A 24,691-nucleotide genomic window follows, 5' to 3' on the forward strand; every position below is an offset into this window, starting at 1 on the left:
ATGGTTGAATAGCTGGCATTGTGTGAATGCTGCTGAATTTGGCTTTGAGGCTTGCAGGATTGCTAAGGGTGTGAGGGTGAGGTGAAGCATATGAATGTTAGATATTCCTGATTGTTTAAGATTTTGAAGATTGCAGTAATGAGAGCATGGAGATTTGAGCAGTGTTTGAGGCTAGTGGTAGGATATGATATATTTTGAAAGATGCATTCACTGACCCTGACCTCTCGTGAAGTCATTGAACTTCTTTTGGCATTGCATCCAGGTCCTTGAGGCTTGATTCCTGGTATTGACCTCCAGGGCTATTTGTTCCCACTGACTTTTGAGCATTTGTCTGGAGGGTCTCCTGGCACCTTGCAGATACAGGACATCTCTCCTATCTTCCAACTTCTCCACCAAGGCCTCCAGTGCAGCGTCCAAAAACCTTAGAGCCTCGTCTCTCTCATGTGCCATTCTTCACTGTTTTCCAGGTCAGATTCATTTCCTGCATGACTGCCAGCACCTGCCCCAGTTGCAATGCACTTGTACCATTATGGTGAATCTGTTGCTTTTAATCAGAGTATACGACATGATATAAAACACTAGTTATACAGCAAAAACATACGACCATGACAAGTAGCGAGTACCGATCTAGGTACGGCAGGACGGCTGGCATGCGCGAACAGCTCTTCTCTTTTTTTTCCCTTCTCGGTGTCTTGTTTCTTCTCAAAGTCTCCCCAAGCTACCCAATAATGTTAGACCGAAGTCAGCATGGATCCACCCTCAAGTCTTCCTTTCAACTGCCTGCTGCAGCTGGAACTCTTCCAAACCTTATCCTTTAGACCTTCTTTTCAGGGTTGGACCTGGGGTTCATTATAGGACAATGATGACCTGTCAATAGAGGTCTCCCTTATATACAAGGTGTCCATTAGTATGTTGAGTTTTTCGTTCAGATCATGGAGAGAAGCCCACCCTTATCATGCCCTGACAGCCTGCTAAGCATTGTTCTGTGATCAATTTCACAATTCTCTTAAGACATACCAGCCTTCAAACTTACTCAGTCAACATCCCCATTGTTAGTTTCTGTCTGTTATCAGTTCTTTATGCTTAGAGCTGCTCAAAGGCCAGCCGTCTGCCTTACTATTCTACTCCATTATCAAACTACTGTACCATGACTCCGATTCTCATATACTGGTTAACTTACACACTTCAGCAAACAGCTTTGTTAAACAAGGTTAAAAGACAATCCTAACGCAACTTTGTAATATTTATACATCTACCCAGTTACTTTTTCACTTTTGCAGAAGCATCATCTGACCTCACCCCCTTTGCTGAGTTAGTGGTTCCCCTGCACCTGGGGCAATTGTGATATCAAAATACTGATCCCACTTGTTTCTCGTGAAACAAAACTTAAGCAATTTATAGTAAAACAAAACTTCCCTCTACTTTATTCCAAGCTAAATCTCATCGGTATATATTCTACGCACATTCCTCATTTCTAACATCTTTTTAGAGGTATACGATATGATTAAGCAGTGCAGGCTCGCTTTAGCTGGTGCTAGCAACTTGCAATTTTGGGCAGTCTGCTGATATGTACAGTGTGGTTCACGCAGTCTGCATGCAGCAACTGATCAAAGGAGAGGGCAACACAGAGTAGGCATGCTGCCTGCATTGCAATGAAAGGGCGCGGATTAATTGCGCAGCACGATCCACACACCCGTTCACTGAGACTATCCAAGTTAGTTCCCAGTCTGTTTATGTACTCCTTGTGTACATCAGGATGTTTTAAAAATTCAAAATCATTCACACCTCATGTATTTTGTCTATATAAAGAGGAAGGTTTTATTCACATATAGCAGGACATTGCACCTTGTTTTTACTGCCATTTTAGTTGCAGTGTAAGCTAGCACCGAGTACATCTTTAAATACATTTTCACACAACTATTTGCAATTCTGCAATCAGATTAGAGTTTTGGAAGTATGAACAGGGAATGGAAATACTTTGCTTTTAGTTGAAACAGTAACCCTAGAAAACGTGATCCGTTTTACAGAGTGTTACAGCACTCGAACAGTCTCCAAAAGCTACCAAGCCTAATCCCCCTGTCTTGTTTGCTTCACCATACCCTTCAATACAGCTCTTTTTCAAATAACTTATTTTTTGTTATACAAGTTATAGACTGTCTTCATTACAGTAACCCCCTCCTAGCTGTTAACATTGTACCTTTTTCATTGTTTTTATATTCTTCTTGTAATAGGTGCCCTGAAACCACATGCAACCAACTGTAGCCTAACTATAGCCTTGGTCATGTTCAATATTATCTCCGTTCTTTTGTATCCCACACTTCTAAATACAAGAATCATTATTCCATTTGCATTTTTATAGCTTTATTTCCATGCACTTCCGCTTTTAATGACTCATGTATTTACACACAAAGGTCCTCTGCCTCTCCCGCTATTTAAAATATTATCATTTAAGATGCATTTCCTTTTCCTGTTCATATTTCCAAAATTCTGTCTAAACCCTGTCATTTTGACTGTATTTTCAGCCATCTGTCCTAAATATTATATTTGTTTCTCTCTCTCTCTGTCTTCCTCTGTCTTCCCCTCTCTCCCCTACTTGCAGTGTCTTTGGATATTTTATTATATGAAGCTGGCAGACAAATAGACACTGTTGATGGCTCAGATGACACACAATGTGCTCTGAAGTTTGAAAATTACCTTGAGTTATCGAATATATCCTATACTGACTTGACAGTAAATTGAGAGAAAAAGGTCAGGAAAGTAGCCCAGCTATTATTCTGAAAGCGCTTAGTTTGGCACAGATATTTTGTCGTACCTAATTAGTAGACCTCCAAAAATGGGTGTATGGTTTTCTCTACCTCTTTGAACAAACCCTGTGAATCCAGAGTGTGATAACTGAAACCACTAATGTCACATTTCTCCTGGAAAGCTTACCAGACTAATTCTCGACATCTCCAGAATGAACTGCTTCTGAAAAGATCTCAGTGACCCGTCTCTGTGTACCTGGACACCAGACCAGAAGGGGCAACTGACATCCTTGCATATCTTCTCTTTTTTTTCTCCAAGAATTAGCAAGTATTTGGCCAAAGTATTCTTTTTTGTCTTTTTTTTAGTAAAAGGCCTCTGCAGAGAGAATGTCTTTTTTTCAGTGTGTGTGTGAGTTTCTGTGTGGGGTATCTTAAAAAGTTTCACTCTGAGTTAATGCTTTGCTTCGTTACATGATGTCTTGTTTTTATAATAAACTGATAATTTTGTTTATTAAAGATTTTATTCTGAGATAAAGAGTAGAGTATATGATAAACTGGGTAAACATTTTAAATATATGTTGTGACCTGTGGAGAATTGGAACTAGAAAAGACAGTGCACTCTCCCACTTCAGTTGTAACAAGTGCATATTCGTGCATGGCTATTACTCAAGCCACAGTTTGCTAACAGTCAGGATTTTAGCTGTGTAGTCTGTTGTTATTTGGTCTTTTTCTGCTCCCAAGGTATTGACTTAACTTTAGGGGCTTTTCTGTGCAGGATTACACTTCATAGATTGGCTGGGAGTATATCCTAGTAATTGTTATTACTGTTGGTAAGGTTTTGTTTTACTATTGGTGAGGTTCTTAATACAATTGGTAAAGGTTTAGTATTGATAGAGTGTCCTCATAGTGGTAAGGTAGATTAGTATTAAGTTTATTATTAGCAATAGTAAGGCTATTATTACTAGTGGTAAGGTTTATTGCTATTGGTAGGGTTATTAGTAGTAGTAGTAGGGTTTTTTTAGAAGCAGGGTTTAGTTGTATTACCAAGGTATATTATCCAATAAAGGAATGGCAGGGCTGCTTCAACCTCAGGAATGCGCATCCTGTACTATGTGGGAACTCCAGGACGCTTCTCGGGTCTTGAATAACCATATGTGCAAGAAATGTCGTCAGCTGCAGTAGCTTCAGCTCCGGGTTTCGGAACTTGAGCAGCAGCTGACGTCACTACGGTGCATCCGTGGGGTTGAGAATTTGTGGATAGCACATTTATAGATGTGATCACCCCGCTTAAGAGTATGCTGGCAGAAAGGGAATGGGTGACCACCAGACAGTTAAGAAGAAACAGGTAGGAAGCGAAGGAGACTCCTGCGTGCATCTCACTCTCCAACCGATATTCAGTTCTGAATGCTGAGGAAAGTGATGGTTCATCTGGGGAGTGCAGCCGGAGCCAAGGCCGTGGCATCACAGGTGGCTCGGCTGTACAGAGGGGTACAAGGAAGACTGGAAGAGCGATAGGAGATTTGATAGTCAGAGGAACGGACAGATATTTCTATGGCCGCAGACATGAATCCAGGATGGTGTGTTGCCTCCCTGGTGCCAGGGTCATGGATGTCACTGGCTGCAGAGCATTCTGAGGTAAAGGCCAGCTCGGGTCTGCAAATGAAACCCGGCCTGAACCCGACAGAACCATATCCGACCCGAGCCAGACCTGGCCCGAGTCCTTTCATTTTTTCCTGCACCCGACCCTACCTGACCTGATCCGACCATCAGTTAACCTAGCAACCGTTTTTCACTTTGTTGCTCATCTGCACAAACTTTAAAAAAAACTGTAACTAAACAACCTTTCAAGCCCAAAAAGTACATTAACATTGGCACCACGTACCAGAGGTGGTGATAGATTGTGTCCAACCCGGCCCGAGCCCGAATGCCGGACCTGGAAGAGTGACCCGACCCGAACCCGACATGTTGTCGGGTCCCGTCGGGTTTGGGTCGGGCAGCCATGCTGTCCTCTGAGGGGAGAGGGTGAACATCCAGCAGTCGTGGTCCACATTGGTACCAATGACATAGGTAGGAAGAGGGAAGTGGTCCTGCAGAAAGAGGTCGTGAGCTAGGTAAGAAATTAGAAAGCAGGACCTCAGAAGTAATAATCTCTGGATTACTCTCAATAGCACGCACATAGTGAGTATAGAAATAGGAGGATAGTGCAGATGAAGGCATGGCTGCAAAGATGGTGCGGGAGGGAGGGCTTTAGATTCCTGGGGCACTGGGACCAGTTCTAGAGAAGGTGGGACTTGTACAGGCTGGATGGTTGCACCTGAACAGAGCTGGGACAAATTTCCTTGCAGGATGATTTGCTAATGCTATTGGGGAGGGTTTAAACTAACTTGGCAGGGGTTTGGGAACCAGGAGATAATACAAGAGAGGAACACCAAGGTGCACAGAGAGTTGGAAGAGACAGAAAGCACTAGAATAGGAAATAGCAAAGTATTAGGTGGGATCAAAGTGAGAGTGTTAGACAATACTGGAGAACGGAATAGTTCCACATTAGATGAGAGTGAACTCAGAAGAACTACGAGGAATGCAAAGAAAGGATTACAATGCATATGTGTAAATGCACAAAGTGTGGTGAATAAGGTTGGTGTGCTACAAGCAACATAGCAGTATGGGAATATGATGTAGTGGCAATAATGGAAACGTGGCTTAAAAATGGCGAGGACTGGGCGCTTAATGTACAAGGGTATAAAGTGTTCAGAAAAGTTAGAGAAGGAAAAAAGGGAGGTGGGGTGGCAGTCCTGATTAGGAAAGGCATTGCAGTGCTGGATAGGGAGGATATCCATGAAGAGGCAAGGACAGAATCCATTTGGTTAGAGTTGCCTAGCAAAAAGGGTATGCTCACACTACTGGAGGTATTCTATATGCCTCCAGCTAGAGAGGGAGCTAGAGGAGAAAATCTGCAGGGAAATCACAGTGATGTGCAAGAACTATAGAATGGTAATATTGGGGGACTTTAATTACCCAAATATTGATTGGGTTAATTTTAACATTAAAGAGTAAGGAGGGGGAGGAGTTTCTAAAATGTGTTCAGAACTTCCTTGATCGGTATGTCTCAGCTCAACTGGAAAAGAGGCATCGCTGGATCTGGTGCTGGGAAATGAAGTGGACCAAATCGGGGAGCACTTGGGTAAGATTGATCACTATCATAAAGTTTAGACTAGTAATGCAGAAAAGAAAGAAACAAAATAATGTGGAATGTCCAGATTGGAAGAGAGCTATTTTCAATGCAATGAGAAGTGATCGAGCCAGGGTAGAATGGAACCAAAGACTGGCAAGAAGAGCTGTAACGGAACAATGTGTTATCTTTAAGGAAGAGATGCTTCAGGTACAGAGTAGGAACATTCCAACAAGGGTGAAAAGTAGGGGAACCAAGAACAGGGCTCCTTGGTTGACGAGGGAGATAGAGATGACGATGAAACAAAAAAAAGAGTGTATAGTCCATGTCAGGTGAGCTCATCAAGTGAGCATCAGACCATATACAATGAGTTGAGAGGATGGTGAAGAGGAAAATAAGACTGGCAAAGAAAGAATATGAAAATAGAATGGCAGTCAACATAAAAGGGGAATGCGAAAATCTTCTACCAGCATGTAAATAGCAAGCGAGTAGTAAGAGGAGGAGTGGGGCCTATTAGGGACAGAGATGGTAATATATGCTTAGAGGAGCAAGGCAAGGCTAATGTACTTAATGAGTACTTTGTATCAGTGTCCATTAAGGAATTGGAGGCTGACAAAATATTACTAGAAGCCAAGAGAGTAAAGACAATGGATAGGATAAAAATTGAGAGGGAGGAGGGACTAAAAATGCTTAGGGTAGATAGGTTATCTGGTCCAGATGGCTTGCATCTCAGGTTGCTAAAGGAATTGGGGATGGAGATAGCAGGACGGCTTGCCATAATCTTCCAATCTTCCCTGGATATGGGGGAGGTGCCAGAGGATTGGAGAGTAGCAAATGTGACACCCTTATACAAGAAAGGGTGTAAGGACATTCCTAGCAACTACAGGCCAGTTAATTTAACATTAATCGTGGGTAAGGTTTTAGAAACTATAGTCGGGGAAAATATCAATGGACACTTGGAGAGGTTCGAGTTAATTAAGGATAGTCAGCATGGATTTGTAAAAGGCAGATCATGCTTGACTAATCTAATTGTATTTTTGGTGAAGGAACAGAGAAGGTTGATGAAGGGAATGCAGTGGACGTTGGTGGATTTTAAGAAAGCATTTGATAAGGCACCACATAAAAGGCTAGTTAAGAAAATTGAAGCTCATGGAATAGGAGGGTCAGTGTCCAATTGGATAAAATATTGGTTTGAAGACAGAAAACAGCAAGTCGTAGTAAATGCTTGCTTTTCAGACTGGAGGATGGTAGACTAGTGGTGTTCCCCAAGGGTCGGTGTTGAGATCACTGCTTCTTTGGCTATATATAAATTTCTTGGATCTTGGAATGCAGAGTAGAATCTCAAAATTTGCTGATGACAGCAAACTTGGGGGTGCAGCAAACAGTGAAGATGATATGAACTGCCTGCAACAGGACATAGATAGATTTGCAGAATGGGCAGAGATGAAATTTAGTACTGACAAGTGTGAGGTGATGCATTTTGGCAGAAGGAATAGGGAGAGGCAATATATACTTAATGACACAGTTCTAAAGAGTGTGCAGGAACAGAGGGACCTGGGGTGCATGTGCATAGATCTTTGAAGGTGGCAGGACATATTGAGAGAGTAGTTAGTAAAGCATATGGGATCTTGGGCTTCATAAATAGAGGCATTGAGTACAAAAGCAGTAAAGTTATGCTGAACCTCTATAAAGCTGTGGTTAGGCCCCAGCTGGAGTATTGCATCCAGTTCTGGTCACTGCATTTCAGGGAGGATGTGAGGGTCTGTTAGAGGGTGCAGAGGAGATTTACCAGAATGGTTCCAGGGATGGAGGATTATAGTTACAAGGTTAGTTTGGAAAAGCTGGTTTGTTCTCCTTAGAACAAGCGCGATTAAGGGGCGATTTAATAGAAATGCATAAGATTATGACAGGCTTCGATAAGTTAGACAAGGAAAAACTGTTCCCATTAACATGGTGCAAGGACTAGGGGACACAGATTGAAATTTTTGGGCAAAAGATGCAGGGGGCATATGAGGAAGCACTTTTTTATGCAGCGGGTGCTCATGACCTGGAACCCGATGCCACAAGGGTGGTGGAAGTGGAGATGATCAATGACTTCAAGCGGAAGTTGGATGGCCACCTAAGAGAAATAGACTTGCAGGGCTTCAGGGATTGAGCCGTGGCGTGGGACTGACTGCATAGCTGGCATGGACTTGATGGGCTGAATGGCCTCCTTCAGGGCCATAAATGACTATGAATCTAGGTGCCTGTGCTAACACTTCCATTGAGGACGCAGCCTGGAACATATAAACTTTTACCACCATTGAAGGATGCACATCTACCCAGAGGGTTTTCCGTCACCGTTGAGGAACACTTGATCTCCTTCACCACCTCATATCTCTTTTCTTGTCCCGCCATCAATCAAAGGAATCTCAGATCAGCCATGATCTTATTGAAAGGCGATTCAAGCTTGAGGGGCCATATGTCCTACCCCTGCTCCTATTACTTATGTTCTTAAATATATAACTAACTCAAATGGATATTATGGCTTCATACTTCATAAATTTTACATTGATTCTATATAACTTGGAAGTAGAATTATATATGAGCTGCAGGGTAAAGTATATCTTTCTTTCCCTGCACCAGTGATGCGCTGGCTGGGTGTGAGACTTGAATGTGTGTGTGAGTATGCTGTCTTTCTTTTGTGCTGCCATTCCTGCGTACATTCAGTTATTGCTAGCAGCAGAGTAAATCTGGTGACAACAGGAAGAGCAACACCCAAACGACATTAGTTGCGGTCATATTCCTGTTGGCTCAGTTATATATCTTGGCTATCAGACAACTGTGAGTGTTCATGTACCTTTCTTTGTGTCATGCAGATTCATGGGGTGATTCTTGACAACTGCATTTTAGATTGTATGCTCCTTTCTATAATTTCTGAAGTATGCAAATAAATGAAAAAATATTAAAAATATCAGTAAAATAAATTCAAAAGTTGTTTGGATTTAACTTGAGCATAGCAGAACTTTTCTATTCTGGATGAGCAGTAATGGCCCATATTTACATTACTGGATCAGGAACATGATTGAGTGGACAATGTGTTTGTCTTGAAGAGTTACTGTGTCTTCCCATCAGCTATCTTATCTACAAACCATCTACAAAGTTTGGCTTTCCTACACATAGGTTAATAAATTGACTTCTGAATAACATTGTGATATGTTTGTCTTTTGAATCGTGTATCTTTGAAGCTAAACCAGTTTTTCAAAGCTATTTATTTCAAGGGCATTCTTTAAGGTAAGCCATAAATTTATGCAAATTTAATAATCTGTTTTATTTCACTGCTCTTTGCTAATCCGCGACAAGACACTGAATAATTTAAAAATGCACAAATTGAACAGGCCAAATTAATTAGATGTTTGTTTTTTAATGCAGAACCAACCACCAGTTGGTAAAAGCTAATTTAAAAAATACTGCTGAAATGTATGTATGTGAAAATATGAGTGCTGACTGGAAAAGATGTGAATGAGAGGCTTAATCATTCACAGTCATTTGAGGAGAACAATCTAGGCAGTGTAGATATGTTTTTGTTGACTGAAGGTTCTGCACCAATGTATAGGTTATTTGAGATAAAGTGATTTCAGCTAAATTTAGTCATAAATTGTGAGATTCAGTAGCACTGGTAAAATCTTAGACCGTCTTTATTACTTTTGAGTAATATCCTCATCGCCAATTTGCTCCTCCCACTTTCTCCCTTGTTCTCCTGAAGGGCACAACTTACCTGCACTATAATTCCACTGCAATTGCAGTCTAAACTTAATCCCACTGCCCTGACTTCTTCCTATCTTGCTTTTTCAAACATTTATCCAACTTTTCGTTAAAGGATGCAATGGTCACTGCTTTAACGACGCCATGTTCTTAACAACCATCTGCATAAAGAGATTTCTTTGTAATTCCCCTTACTTTCAGTGAAAATTTTAAATGGATGGTTCCTCGTTGCTAATTCCCCAATCTGATTTGAAGGGCTTTCCCCATCAGCATCTATTGCATGCATGGGGTCTCTATTTTGCTTGCTTTATAGTTGTCAGATGGTTCCACAAATAGAAATATGCATGTGCTCAGTTTGTGTTTTCTGTTGTATCAGTTGTGCAGTAACTGTTGATAAATGCTTTCAAACATATACTTGTTGATGTCAGCTTTCAGTGCTTTTGTCAGAATGTAATTTAGGAAAAAAAACAACTAAAATGTTTACTTCTCAAATAAGTCTGTTTAGAAACATTTGGAAAAATAGATGGTTGTTTTCTTTCAAAAAATAATGGATTTTATCTCCCCATCCAAAAATGGACAATGGGCAGCACAGCTATGGTGGCTTTATGTTACTGTAACCAGGCTCTCTTAAAATATATATTTTTAAGGAACCTCAAGTGTGACCTGGATGTACAAACTGTCAAAAAAAATTGTGGAGATTTTGGTAGTTTCATGGTGCTACTGTTATGGATATAGAAAAAGGCAAGTTTGCTTGCAAGCCATATCCTGTACTACAGTGCTGTCTCCTTGTGTAGTTAGTTACACAGCACCATATCGTGTTGGAAGGTCCAAATTGCCCAAATTCATTGTTGTTGCACTGATCAGTATGAGTCACAGGATTGGAATATGTATTCGATTGTTTAATGGCTATCTAGTAGCATGAATGTAGATCATTTTAGAATGTAGCACCATGTGGCAGAGGAGGGCACAATATACAAATGCAAAAACTAAGGTGAATTAATAATTGAAATGCAAGTCACATCTTTAGATCAAATTGATTATAGCTGCAAAGCCATTTAGTGGAGCTGAGAACAGTGGCAGGAGTATTGATCATTTTCATTTAATTATCTAGTAAAGGATGAGTTGCCTTTGTTTCAGTAGCTCACAATGTGGCACTAATTTGCATCATTAAATATTTTGATAAAAGTAGCCTTTGGATTTGTCAGTAAGTGTCTGAATGATATCTTGATACCCTGCAGTGATGATTACTGTTTCGAAGTAATTATTCTTGAGTTCAAATCTTCTTTGGCCTCCTTATCTCGAGAGACAATGGATACGCACCTGGAGGTGGTCAGTGGTTTGTGAAGCAGCGCCTGGAGTGGCTATAAAGGCCAATTCTAGAGTGACAGGCTCTTCCACAGGTGCTGCAGAGAAATTTGTTTGTCGGGGCTGTTGCACAGTTGGCTCTCCCCTTGCGCCTCTGTCTTTTTTCCTGCCAACTGCTAAGTCTCTTCGACTCGCCACATTTTAGCCCCGTCTTTATGGCTGCCCGCCAGCTCTGGCGAACGCTGGCAACTGACTCCCACGACTTGTGATCATTGTCACAGGATTTCATGTCGCGTTTGCAGACATCTTTAAAGCGGAGACATGGAAGGCCGGTGGGTCTGATACCAGTGGCGAGCTCACTGTAAAATGTGTCTTTGGGGATCCTGCCATCTTCCATGTGGCTCACGTGGCAAAGCCATCTCAAGCGCTGCTGACTCAGTAGTGTGTACAAGCTGGGGATGTTGGCCACCTCGAGAACTTCTGTGTTGGAGATACGGTCCTGCCATCTGATGCCAAGGATTCTCCGGAGGCAGCGAAGATGGAATGAATTGAGACGTCACTCTTGGCTGACATACGTTGTCCAGGCCTCGCTGCCATAGAGCAAGGTACTGAGGACACAGGCCTGATACATTCGGACTTTTGTGTTCCGTGTCAGTGAGTTCAAATAAAATCCATCAATATAACCGTAAACATTGGCTGATTGATTAATGATATGTTAGAAGATGTAAATAGTTACAATGGACAGCATAAGCTTGCATGTAACAGTAAGTGAAGTGTCATATTAGTGTTATGGACAAGGTGAGAGAGAACTGCTGAAATCCCTGTTCCCTTCCCTACAGTCTGTAATCAATAAACTTTTGAGAGGAGGAAGTGTGTTTTTTTAAAAACCCCGGAATGTGTGGACGATTTGAATAACCTGCAGCAAGCTGAGGATGGACAGAGGATTGTTATTTATGCACTCGCCCCAAAATCTAATGCTATGGCACTCACTCATGCAGTTATACACACAAGCACACTCAAGGAAAGTACAGTTGAAGAGAATAGTGCACTTTTACAGGTTATAAGGAAAAAAAAATTGTTCAAAATTCACATGATTGTCTTGTTGTGGACAACACGCGTTGCAGGCCTGATGAAGAAGATATCTTCACTCCAGAAGTGTAGTTCATGTAAGTTTAACAGCCAAAGTCATATTCTGAACTGGTTTTCAGGATTCTCTCAAAGTGGCAGACTGTCTGCAGCTAACAAAGTTGGTTGCTTGTACTCTAGTTACCAGGAGGTCAGTTTGCTATATGGATGGACCTGAAATGGAACAGGCTTGGAGACCTTGCGATGTTATAGCCTCTGGTTCTTTTAAGGCACAGATGATACTGCCTTGTCTGTTCCTGCTTCTTTTTACAGTCAGCATTTAAAGATTAAAAAGGAGACAAACATGGCTGCTCTACCACGTGATGTCTCACAGTTCCTTTTCCAAATATGGTGGTGGTCTTAGATTGATTAGCCACTTCTTGGTTTATTGTTTTAAGACATTCATCCTAAGGAGGCGAGTTAAGACACTCACCTTCTTTGCCTCAGAAGAAACTCATTGAATTCAGAATGTCTCTTGATGGTTTCAGGATGAGTGCAGTTGACACCTCTTAATCTGGAATGTACCCTTTTGTCCTTTCAAGACAGTTTTTGAATACACCAACAAGGTCATCTGATCTTCGGCAACCATCTTTGCAGCACATTGTCACTTTTTAAAGGAAAAGTCTATTTCAAATTGTGTACTTTGAATGAAGTTCATATCTTAAAAGTTGAGATTTTATGTCTTTACTGGACATAACATTAGAGTCCCTCAAGCATCATAGGCAGTATAATTGTAGTGGCTTATTACTTAAGCCTGACTATACCCTCCCTGTCTCTGTAACTTCCTCCAGCCCTACCACCCCCTGAGATCTCTGCACTTCTCCAATTCTGGCTTCTTACACATCTTGGATTTCCTTCGCTCCACCATACAGCTGCAGAGACTCTAAACTCTTGAGTTCCTGCCCTAAACCTGTTCATCTTTAAATTGCTCCTTAAAACTTACCTCTTTGACCTAATATTCCTTTATGTAACTCAATGCTAAATCTTGTCAGATAACCCTCCTGCCAAGGGGGATTATGGATTCTATATAAGTGCAAGTTGTTGTTGTCTATACTGCAGAAGAACTGTATCCTTATTAACTTCGCAGCACTGAATACTCATAGAACTGATATTTCCCAGGTCAGTGCTATGCTATGCATGTGGACATTTTAACCCAAACTTCAATAGTTTGCCTTTTATTGGATGGGTAGCATTAACTGCCTGTCACACTTGCTTGAAAAAGATATGTTGAAAGACAGCAGTTTGAAACAAAAAAAAGTAATTTGTTTACATTTCACCTTTCCAGTGTGACAGTAACTTTACAGCTTTTGTTTAGCCAGTATTTTCCGGCACTGCTGAAACGCTGACTGGGGGAAGCGTCTGGCACTTTAGTACCTTGCCCAAGTGACCGTGATTTATTGATTGGCCTACACAGTATGCTCGACCATTGTGAGCATTACAAACAAGTCCAATCATGTTCTCAGCTAATATCCACACTTTACTTAGATACAATCAGGAGTAGAAAACCTGGCTGATTTCAACCTTCACCTCCCCCTCCCCCACATTCCTCGTCCAGGAAGAGTGAGGTCAATTGTAATGCCCAGTTAGTTGTGACTGAAAATCCACCAAGAAATCCGTATGGCTTAGCATATACCAAGTGCTGACTTTTCCACTATCAGTGATAACTGATTAATTATTACAGCCATTTACCAAAATTGTGTGTGAAGGAACTAGATGCTGCATACTGTTTTAGTAAAATTTTTGGAATTTAATATCTGGACCTTGTTTGAACAATCCAAACAAAATATAAATGTGATTCTCTTGCCAGAAAATGCTTTGGTGACAGATAAGTCTGGTGGGAGAGAAAACTTTCTGTGCAAAGTGCTACCTCCCCAACCATTACACACTCGAATAAGATTATTGATGAATTTATGCTAACATTAAGGAAAAATCCTCAGTTTTTTTAAAAGATTATTTTTACCGTCATGGAGGCCAAGAAACTTGCTTCTCCACTTCCCTCCTCAGCTGCTCTGGCAGCACCGCTGGGGTTGGAATTCATGTGTCCTAGAGCAATTCTGTTGATTTGATTTTAATGGGAACCAGAGTTTTGCAGAAGCTTTGGATGGAATCACAGAATTGTTACTGCTCAGAAGGAGGCCAATCGGCCCATCGTGGCTCTCTGAAAGAGCAATTCCCTCAGTTCCATTCCCCTGCCTTCTCCCCATAACCCTGCACATTGTTCCTTTTCATATAACTATCTAATTCCCTTTTGAATGCTTCAATTGAACCTGCCTCCACCATGTTCTCAGGCAGCGCATTCCAGACCTTAAGCACTTGCTGTGTGAAAAAGTTTTTCCTCATGTCACTTTCGCTTTTCTTACCAAATACTTTAAATCTTTGTCCTCTCATTCTCGATCCTTCAATGAGTGGGAACAGTTTCTCTCTACTCTGTCCAGACCCCTCATGATTTTGAATACCTCTATCAAATCACTTCTGAGCCTTCACTTCTCCAAGGAAAACAATACTAACTTCTCCAATCTATCTTCATAACTGAAATTCCTCATCCCTGGAACCATTCTTGTGAATCTATTCTGTACTCTTCAATGCCCTCATGTTTTTCTTCAAGTGCAGCGCACAGAAGTGGACGTAATACTCCAGCTGAGGCCAAACTAGTGTCTTCTACAAATTCGACATAACTCTTGTACTCTATGCCCCTTTTAATAAAGCCAGGATACTGTATGCTTTATTAACCGCTCTCTCAACCTGTCCTGTCACCTTTAATGACTTATGCACATATACACCCAGGTCCCTCTGCTCCTGCACCCCCTTTAGAATTGTACCCTTTATTCTATATTGTCTCCCCATGTTCTTCCTACCAAAATTAATCACTTCACATTTCTCTGCATTGACCTTCATCTACCATCTGTCTGCCCATTCCACCAACTTGTCTATGTCCTTTTGAAGTTCTACACTATCCTCTTCACAGTTCATAATGCTTCCAAGTTTCGTATCATCTGCAAACTTTGAAATTGTGCCCTGTACACCAAGGTCTAGGTCATTAATATATATCAGGAACAGCAAGGGTCCCAACACTGATCCCTGGGGAACCCCACTACAAACCTTCCTCCAGCCGAAAAAACATCCATTAACCACTACTCTTTGTTTCCTGTCACTCAGCCAATTTCATATCCATGTTACTACCATCTCTTTTATTCCACAAGCTGCAAGTTTGCTCACAAGTCTGTTGTGTGACACTATATCAAACGCTTTTTGGAAGTCCATGTACACCACATCAACAGCATTACCCTCATCAACCCTTTCTGTTACCTCCTCAAAAAACTTCAAATTAGTTAAACATGATTTTCCCTGAAGAAGTCTATGCTGGATTTCCTTAATTAACTCACATTTGTCCATGTGACTATTGATTTTGTCCCGAATTATTTTTTCTAGAAATTTTCCAATGACCAAAGTCAAACTGACTGGACTGCAGTTGCTGGGCTTATCTTTAGTTCCTTTTTTGAACAAGGGTGTAATGTTTGCAATTCTCCAGTCCTCTGGCACCACACCCTAGTCTAAGGAAGACTGAAAAATTATGGCCAGTGCCTCTGCGATTTCCACCCTCACTTCCCTCCGTATTCTTGGATTCATCTCATCTGGTCTGTGCTTTATCCACTTTAAGTACAGACAGCCTATCTAATACTTCCTCCTTATCAATTTTAACCCCCTCTAGTGTTTGAATTGCCCCCTCTTTCAACATTGCCTGGGTTGCATCTTCTTCCTTGGTAAAGACAGATGCAAAGTTTTCATTTAATACTTCATCTATGCCCTCTACCTCCATGTGTAAATCCCCTTTCTGGTCCCTAATCAGTCCAACTCCTCCTTTTACCACCGTTTTACTATTTGTATGCCTATAGAAAATTTTGGGATTTCCTTTCATGCGAGCTGTCAGTCTCATTTCATGCTCTCTCTTTTTGCTTTTTCACTTCCCCTCTGGACCTTCTATATTCAGCCTGGTTCTCAATAGTATTTTTTACCTGGCATCAGTCATAGGCACACTTTTTCTTCTTTGTCTTAATCTCTACCTCTTTTGTCATCCAGGGAGCTCTGGATTTGTTTATCCTACTTTTCCCCTTCAAGGGAGCGTACCTTGACTGTGCCCGAACTTTTTTTTTTATTCATTCATGGGAAGTGGGCGTCACTGGCTATGCCAGCATTTATTGCCCATCCCTAATTGCCCTTGAGAAGGTGGTGGTGAGCTGCCTTCTTGAACTGCTGCAGTCCATGTGAAGTAGGTGCACCCACAGTGCTGTTAGGAAGGGAGTTCCAGGATTTTGACCCAGCGACAGTGAAGGAACGGCGATATAGTTCCAAGTCATGAAGGTGTGTGACTTGGACGGGAACTTACAGGTGATGATGTTCCCATGCATCTGCTGCTCTTGTCCTATGAGGTGGTGGAGGTCATGGGTTTGGAAAGTGCTGTCTAAGGAGCCTTGGTGCATTGCTGCAGTGCATCTTGTAGATGGTACACAATGCTGCCACTGTGCGTCGGTGGTGGAGGGAGTGAATGTTTGTGGATGTTGTGCCAATCAAGCAGGCTGCTTTGTCCTGGATGGCGTTGGAGCTGCAATCATCCAGGCAAGTGGAGAGTATTCCATCACACCCCTGACTTGTGCCTTGTAGATAGTGGACAGGCTTTGGGGAATCAGGAGGTGAGTTACTTGCCGCAGGATTCCTAACCTCTGACCTGCTCTTGTAGCCACGATATTTATATGGCTACTCCAGTTCAGTTTCTGGTCAATGGTAACCCCGAGGATGTTGATAGTGGGGGGATTCAGTGATGGTAATGCCATTGAATGTCAAGGGGAGGTGGTTAGATTCTCTCTTGTTGGAGATGGTCATTGCCTGGCATTTGTGTGGCGCAAATGTTGTCTGCCACTTATCAGCCCAAGCCTGGATATTGTCCAGGTCTTGCTGCATTTCTACACGGACTGCATCAGTATTTGAGGAGTCGCGAATGGTGCGGAACATTGTGCAATCTTCAGCGAACATCCCCACTTCTGACCTTATGATTGAAGGAAGGTCATTGATGAAGCAGCTGAAGATGGTTGGGCCTAGGACACTACCCTGAGGAGCTCCTGTAGTGATGTCCTGGAGCTCAGATGATTGACCTCCAACAACCACAGCCAGCGGCCTTTGCTCTAGGTATGACTCCAACCAGCAGAGAGTTTTCCCCCTGATTCCCATTGACTCCAGTTTTGCTAGGGCTCCTTGATGCCATACTCTGTCAAATGCTGCCTTGATGTCAAGGGCAGTCACTCTCACTTCACCTCTTGAGTTCAGCTCTTTTGTCCATGTTTGAACCAAGGCTGTAATGAGGTCAGGTGCTGAGTGGCCCTGTCGGAACCCAAACTGGGTATCACTGAGCAGGTTATTGCTAAGCATGTGCCGCTTGATGGCACTGTTGATGACACCTTCCATCACTTTGCTGATGATTGAGAGTAGACTGATGGGGCGGTAATTGGCTGGATTGGACTTGTCCTGCTTTTTGTGTGCAGGACATACCTAAACAATTTTCCACATTGCTGGGTAGATGCCAGTGTTATAGCTGTACTGGAATAGCTTGGCTAGGGGTGCGGCAGGTTCTGGAGCACAAGTCCTCAGTACTATTGCCGGAATATTGTCAAGACCCATAGCCTTTGTAGTATCCAGTGCCTTCAGTCGTTTCTTGATATCACGCGCAGTGAATCGAATTGGCTGAAGTCTGGCATCTGTAATGCTGAGGACTTCAGGAGGGGGCTGAAATGGATCATCAACTCGGCATTTCTGGCTGATGATTGTTGCAAATGCTTCAGCCTTATCTTTCGCACTGATGTGCTGGGCTCCCCCATCATTGAGGATGGGGATATTTGTGGAGCCACCTCCTCCAGTTAGTTGTTTAATTGTCCACCACCATTCATGGCTGGACGTGGAAGGACTGCAGAGCTTAGAGCTGATCCGTTGGTTATGGGATCGTTTAGCTCTGTCTATTGAATGCTGCTTATGCAGTTTGGCATGCAAGTAGTCCTGGGTTGTAGCTTCACCAGGTTGACACCTCATTTTGAGGTATGCCTGGTGCTACTCCTGGCATGCCCTCCTGCACTCTTCATTGAACCAGGGTTGGTCTCCTGGCTTGATGGTATTGGTAGAGTGGGGGATATGCCGGGCCATGAGGTTACAGATTGTGGTTGAGTACAGTTCTGCTGCTGCTGATGTCCCACAGCGCCTCATGGATGCCCAATTTTGCATTGCTAGATCTGTTCGAAATCTATCCCATTTAGCATGGTGATAGTGCCACACAACACGATGGACGGTGTCCTCAATGTGAAGGTGGGACTTCGTCTCCACAAGGACTGTGCGGTTGTCACTCCTACCAATACAGTCATGGACAGAAGCATCTGCGGCAGGCAGATTGGTGAGAACAAGTATGTTTTTCCCTCTTGTTGGTTCCCTCACCACCTGCCACAGACCCAGTCGAGCAGCTATGTCCTTTAGGACTCGGCCAGCTCGGTCAGTGGTGGTGCTACCGAGACACTCTTGGTGATGGACATTGAATCCCCCACCCAGAGTACATTTTGTGCCCTAGCCACCCTCAGTGCTTCCTCCAAGTGGTGGTCAACATGGAGGAGTACTGACTCATCAGCTGCGGGAGGGCGGTAGGTGGTAATCAGTAGGAGGTTACCTTGTCCATGTTTGACCTGATGCCATGAGACTTCATGGGGTCCAGAGTCGATGTTAAGGACTCCCAGGGCAACTCCCTCCCTACTGTAGACCACTGTCCCGCCACCTCTGCTGGGTCTGTCCTGCCGGTGGGACAGGACATACCCAGGGATAGTGATTGCAGTGTCTGGGACATTGTCTGTAAGGTATGATTCCGTGAGTATGACTATTTCAGGCTGTTGCTTGACTAGTCTGTGGGACAGCCCTCCCAACTTTGGCACAACCCCCCAGATGTTAATAAGGTGGACTTTGCAGGGTCGACAGGGCTGGGTTTGCCATTGTCGTTTCCGGTGCCTAGGTTGATGCCGGGTGGTCCGTCCGGTTTCATTCCTTTTTATTGACTTCGTAGTGGTTAGGTACAACTGAGTGGTTTGCTAGGCCATTTCAGAGGGCATATAAGAGTTAACCACATTGCTGTGGGTCTGGAGTCACATGTCGGCCAGACCAGGTAAGGACAGCAGATTTCCTTCCCTAAAGGCCATTAGTGAACCAGATGGGTTTTTACAACAATCGACAATGGTTATATGGTTTCATATATCTTCTTTGAAGGTAGCCCATTGTTCAGCTACTGGTTTTCCTGCCAGCTTTTGATTCCAATTTATTTGCCCCAGCTCCATTCTTACCCCATTGAGTCATCGTCGTAGAGTCATAGAGTTATACAGCACAGAAACGGGCCCTTCTGCCCATCGTGTCCGTGCCGGCCATCAAGCACCTATCTATTCTATTCCCATTTTCCAGCACTTGGCCCGTAGCCTTGTATGCTTTGGCATTTCAAGTGCTCAGCTAAATACTTCTTGAATGTTGTGAGGATTTCTGCCTCTACCACCCCTTCAGGCAGTGTATTCCATATTCCAACCACCCTCTGGGTGAAAAGATTTTTCCTCAAATCCCTTCTAAACCTCCTGTCCCTTATCTTAAATCTATGCCCCCTGGTTATTGACACCTTGGCTAAGGGAAAACGTTTCTTCATATCTACCCTGTCTATGCCCCTCATAATTTTGTATACTTCAATCAGGTCCCCCCTCAGCCTTCTCTGCTCGAAGGAAAACAACCCTAGCCTATCCAGTCTCTCTTCATAGCTGAAATGCTCCAGCCCGGGCAACATCCTGGTGAATCTCCTCTGCGCTGTCTCCAGTGCAATGACATCCTTCCTATCGTGTGGCGACCAGAACTGTACACAGTGCTCCATCTGTGGCCTAACTAGCGTTCTATACAGTTTAAGTTGGCCTTTCCCCAGTTAATTATTCTTACCCAGGATTGCTGTTTGTCCTTTTCCATAGTCAGCCTAAACTTTATGATACATTGATCACTATCCCCTAAATGCTGTCCAACTGATACTTGATCCACTTGGCCCACCTCATTCCCAAGAACCAGGTCTAGCAGTGCCTCCTTTCTCATTGGACAAGCAACATACTGCTGTAGAAAATTTTTCTGCACACACTCTAGGAACTCTTGCCCCTCACTGCCCTTTACACTACTGATCCAGAGTCACCTAACCCCTGTAAAACACTTTTGGCTAATACTACTAGGTTGAGGGCTTTCTGAAGATTGGTAGCTCCAATCCAACCTGCAGATGAGTCTGAAGCAGTCGCTCTCATTAAAGTTAATGGCGCATCTTTGGGATGGCCATGGAACCTTCACTTGTGTCACCAAACCCCCTAAGGAGTGGGGACCAAAAACATCTCTCTCCAGCAAAAAGCACATCTTAATGCTCTATGTTTTAGGAGAAGATAGATAGGTAAGTACTTTGTTTGGAAAGTAATGCTCTCACTTTCTTAGATATTCCTTCATCTTTAAGCATTACAATCTTTCATAAAGCTCCTTTTTTAAGTACCCTGGTGTTTTATTTCTTTTTTAAACTTTGTGCTCATCAGGATGTGAGATGTTAGTGCTGGATAATGGAACTTGATCCATTTCAGGCACCAAGACACCAGTTTTCCCAGAAGGAGGTTAGTACCAACGTCAGGAACATATGCAGGTTCCAAATTGCATGGGCAAACAGTGGGACAGCAGCGGCAATCCTGGAGGTGGCTTCTTAATTTGCTGCCTCCAGGCCTGTCGACCAATTAAGGTTAGTGGGTAGGCATTCCACACAGCACAGAAGCCTCGGCAGTGCCACCAAGAGAGGTGGCTGCTGCTGAAGCAGCAAGGATAATGAGAGCGTGCCTCCATCTTGAGGCACCCTCAATGGGGAGGAAGGCACTTCATTTCTCTGCTGGGGTCGGGCAGGCAGGCCCCGGCGTTCAGACGGGGATCCCCTTCAACAGCCACAGCGCCCTACTTGGGCCTCAGAGCCTCCAGCTCCGATGCCCCCACCCCCTGGGAGACCACAGGGGGGTTGCTTCCATGCAGCTGGCAGCCTCAACACACAGTGGGGGGCTGCTTCATCACCGCCAAAATGCTGGTGGCTCGGGAAGATGGCCCTCAATTGGACATTTAATTGGCTAATTGGTCGCTGCTGTTCCTGCCACTGGGAAACTTCCCCGGCGGCGGGACTATATCAAGGAACTGTCCCAACACGGCTCTCTGGCATTTTACTGGCCTCCCTGCCTTTTAGTCCCCCACCCGGTTGGGGGGGGCGGCGCTGAGAAAATCGCGGCCCAAATCTCAGTATCAAGGTCAGGTATTGCACAATCAGACAGAGTAAAGCTCCCCGCACTCCATCCCAGTAAGATGGACCAGCTCCAGCCTCAGAGGAGTACCCTTTTCTGCACCGCTGTCACATTTTTCTTCCATTTACCACACATCCTCAGTGAATTTATCAACGAGTGCTGAGTTAGGAACAATTTAGGAACTGGATTGAGACTGTCAACCTCATTTCATGCAAGATCCTTACAGCCAACAATCTTGGCTGGGTATGAACCCAGGCCCCTGCCGTGAAAGACCTGTGTCTAACCCAAAACAGTTGTCCATAGTTTTTGCATTTTGCCTCCGGTAGTTCAGAGCTTCTTGTGTTTATTTTTAAGAGGCAAAATTAGACAAAGTGATGGCAGGAGTTGACGTTTCGAATATTGATCTTTAACCAATCAAGAATCTTTTGTTTTCTTCACTTAGGAAGATCCGCAAACTTCTGTCACCTTCTGAGATGAGGAGAGCTTCTAGGCGACCTTGCCTCCCAGTTGTCGCGCCATCTCTTCAAACCGCTTTTACTTCCTCTAATCAATACAAGCAACCTGATACTGCAGAAGCAATTGTCATTACAGACTGAGAACATGAAATAAGTGGATTGCGTTAGACTTTCAAGAATAGAGCATTGAAGCTGCAGATCACATGGATTTCCTATCAGGCCTTTATAACATTATTGTCAGTTGTTTGGTGTCAAGAAGAATGAACGAATCAGTATCTACATTTTGATGGCACACTAACAGCAGACAAACATACCTATTGTTTCGCATATTATTTCCTAGTGCTATCAGAACAATGGTGACGACAAATATTTTACTGTCTTGTATATTTCATTTGTGCATTAGATTGATTATACAAATAGCACTGCAGTATTTTAATATGTTTTGTTAAAATGCTTTTTAGAAGTACTTGTCAGTGTCTACCTAAATCAGGGATGCCCAAACTGTGACCTGTGGTTCAGGGCTGTTGAAACCCAGAGAACCCAATCCTATTTATGCTTAAAATTGTTTGCAGGTTTGCCTTTTTTGAATTTTGTGGGTCTTGAGTATTGAAAAGGGTTGTTCTTAATATTATTCCCTCACTGGTGGATAAATCCTAAATCAGCACACCAGAATATCTTAATGTCAGCAACTTCAGGTAGATACAAATTTATGGGAATATGAATTTAAACTTTAAATGTGATCCCCAAGTTCCAGGGAAAGCACATGTGCAGCAAACACAGATAAAAAGCTTAAACATAGAAGCAGTTCATGTCTCATCCTTTGTTGCAACTTATTAAGGCAAGGGAAACAAAGTACATGTGTGTACAGGGTCCTTTCAAACATATTTAGCATCAGGAAAGGAAAGCCCCCATTTGTGATTGTTTCAGTAGCAAGGCTCAGCCAGCTGTGTATTTGCATTATCAATCCAGCAGAGGCAGAGAAGTACACCAATTTGTGCTTCACTGTAGCATAAGTGGCAGTTCAGCTAATTAGGCAATATATTGGGAAACTGCCAGTTCGTAATTGGTATCTGGTCGAACTGTGAGCATTAGAGATTACTGAGAATATAGCTAGAGCTGTAGTCATGGCCATGCTTGTATGTCAAAACTCCAATAAGCAACTATTACAAATTAAGAAAAATTCACAAATGGAGAAACCTAACAATGCTTATATCTAGTATCTAACAATAATGTGGTGTCTGTGGATGCTGTTTCAAACACATTTTCATATGTGTTTGAGAAAACTCGGTAGGATATATGATCAAAACTATTAATGAATCCAGAATACCAGGTAGATATGCATGGGCTGAAATACATAATGTTCAGTGAAAAACTTGTGTTAATGATGCATATGGAAGATTTATCTCTTTGACTCTTGCCCTGTGCCAACAGCAGACCTGAGCAGCTTATACTAATATCATTTGATACAGTGATGGAGAGAAGGTCCTGTGTTGTCTAGCAGTCATAAGATCTACTACTGATACACTCTTATCCATTTCAATATGTTTTTATTTAGTGACACGTGGAGGGTCACAATTTTCTTTGGTGGCACCGTCTATGTGACGCTGTGGAAGAAGCTTCATTTTGTTCAGTGTGGGGTTGTTTCACAGAATCAATATGTAATTTTTAGTGCAGATAAACTTTAAAATTCATGTTTTAATAATTTGGTTTAAGCAGATACATACTGAATACTATAACCCATATTAATAAGGCCTTAATCTATTTTCAGACTTAATCACATTTGTTTTTCCTCATTTACAAGGTAATCCAGATTTTCCACTATTTTTGTGTATCCTGTATCAGACAGATTGGCAAAGTAACTGTACTAATTAAGGTTGTAACTGGTTACCTAAATTGTTGGGTGTCAAACCAGTGTGGTGGTGACCCTTTGCATGTTTCAATTATTTGGTAAAACAAAACTAAAGCACCATTTTCTCTTGCAATACAAGTGAGTTAATACTTCTCTCCCAATCAGAATTGAGAAAACTAAGGGAGATACAGGTAAAGTCCTTCAATCTTCCTACTGTCCTTGCTATTTATGTGCTGTAAGCTAGAGTCTATTATCACTGTATCATTACAGTTTCTGCTACCCTGTTCAATTGCTTTGTTTGGTCGATCCTTTGCAGTTTTCAAAAATGCACCGCACAACCTCAAACAGATGCAGAGAACTCCTTGTTGCTGTTGACACACTGAACAGGTTATAGACAGTCATCTATTGAAGCATCTCATGGGAACACCTTCTCATTTAAATTGATGGTGCTTGGCCAATTGAAATTTGAAATGCACTATTTGAAATATAATCAGATTTCTAGAACTTCCATCATTAATGGAAAGAGGATTTTTTTGTTTACAGAGGTAACATGATAGGGCCATGCAAAAAGCAAGAGAGTAGGTAACTGTTATACAGCTTTGTTACATCCTAAAAAGCTTTTTTCAGAGTAAGAAAGTTGTCCATCAGCTCTTATTTAAGCACTGTACACTTAAAGGGGAAAGAAATTCTTCAGGAGTAGTTGTTTTAATGTCTAAACTTAAAAACATGTTGCATAACATTTCTAACAGAAATATCAAACTACTTAAACTAGCATCCTACTGCCATATTGGGTCCCCATCTCTCCAGGCTACTCTGGTGACGTTACTGTTAGGAAAGAGCTGCCTAAATTTCATGGGTTCCATTTACTTTGGTGTCTGCATATTTAGGCTGGTCCTGAACTGAAGGCATCCCCATTTTAAGCTGCCTTCATGTTTTCTTTGCACCTAACTGCA

The 24,691-nt window shown here is 42.6% G+C and overlaps 1 protein-coding gene across 11 annotated transcripts in view; it reads left to right on the forward strand.

Moving 5' to 3' along the window:
* Positions 1–24,027, forward strand: part of mta3 (metastasis associated 1 family, member 3) — a 366,201-nt gene extending 342,174 nt beyond the window's left edge. For 6 of the 11 annotated variants that reach the window (XM_068045144.1, XM_068045146.1, XM_068045152.1 and 3 more), the window contains one exon: positions 21,877–24,027. In XM_068045144.1, the coding sequence (XP_067901245.1) occupies positions 21,877–22,030 (154 nt within the window). In that variant the 3' untranslated portion in view covers positions 22,031–24,027. The remainder of the gene's footprint in view (positions 1–21,876) is intronic. The other 5 variants (XM_068045151.1, XM_068045155.1, XM_068045156.1 and 2 more) reach the window with 2 other exon arrangements.
* The last annotated feature ends 664 nt before the right edge of the window (positions 24,028–24,691 follow it).

Source organism: Heterodontus francisci, chromosome 13 (assembly GCF_036365525.1).
Source record: "Heterodontus francisci isolate sHetFra1 chromosome 13, sHetFra1.hap1, whole genome shotgun sequence".
In the NCBI taxonomy this organism is placed as follows: Eukaryota; Metazoa; Chordata; class Chondrichthyes; order Heterodontiformes; family Heterodontidae; genus Heterodontus; species Heterodontus francisci.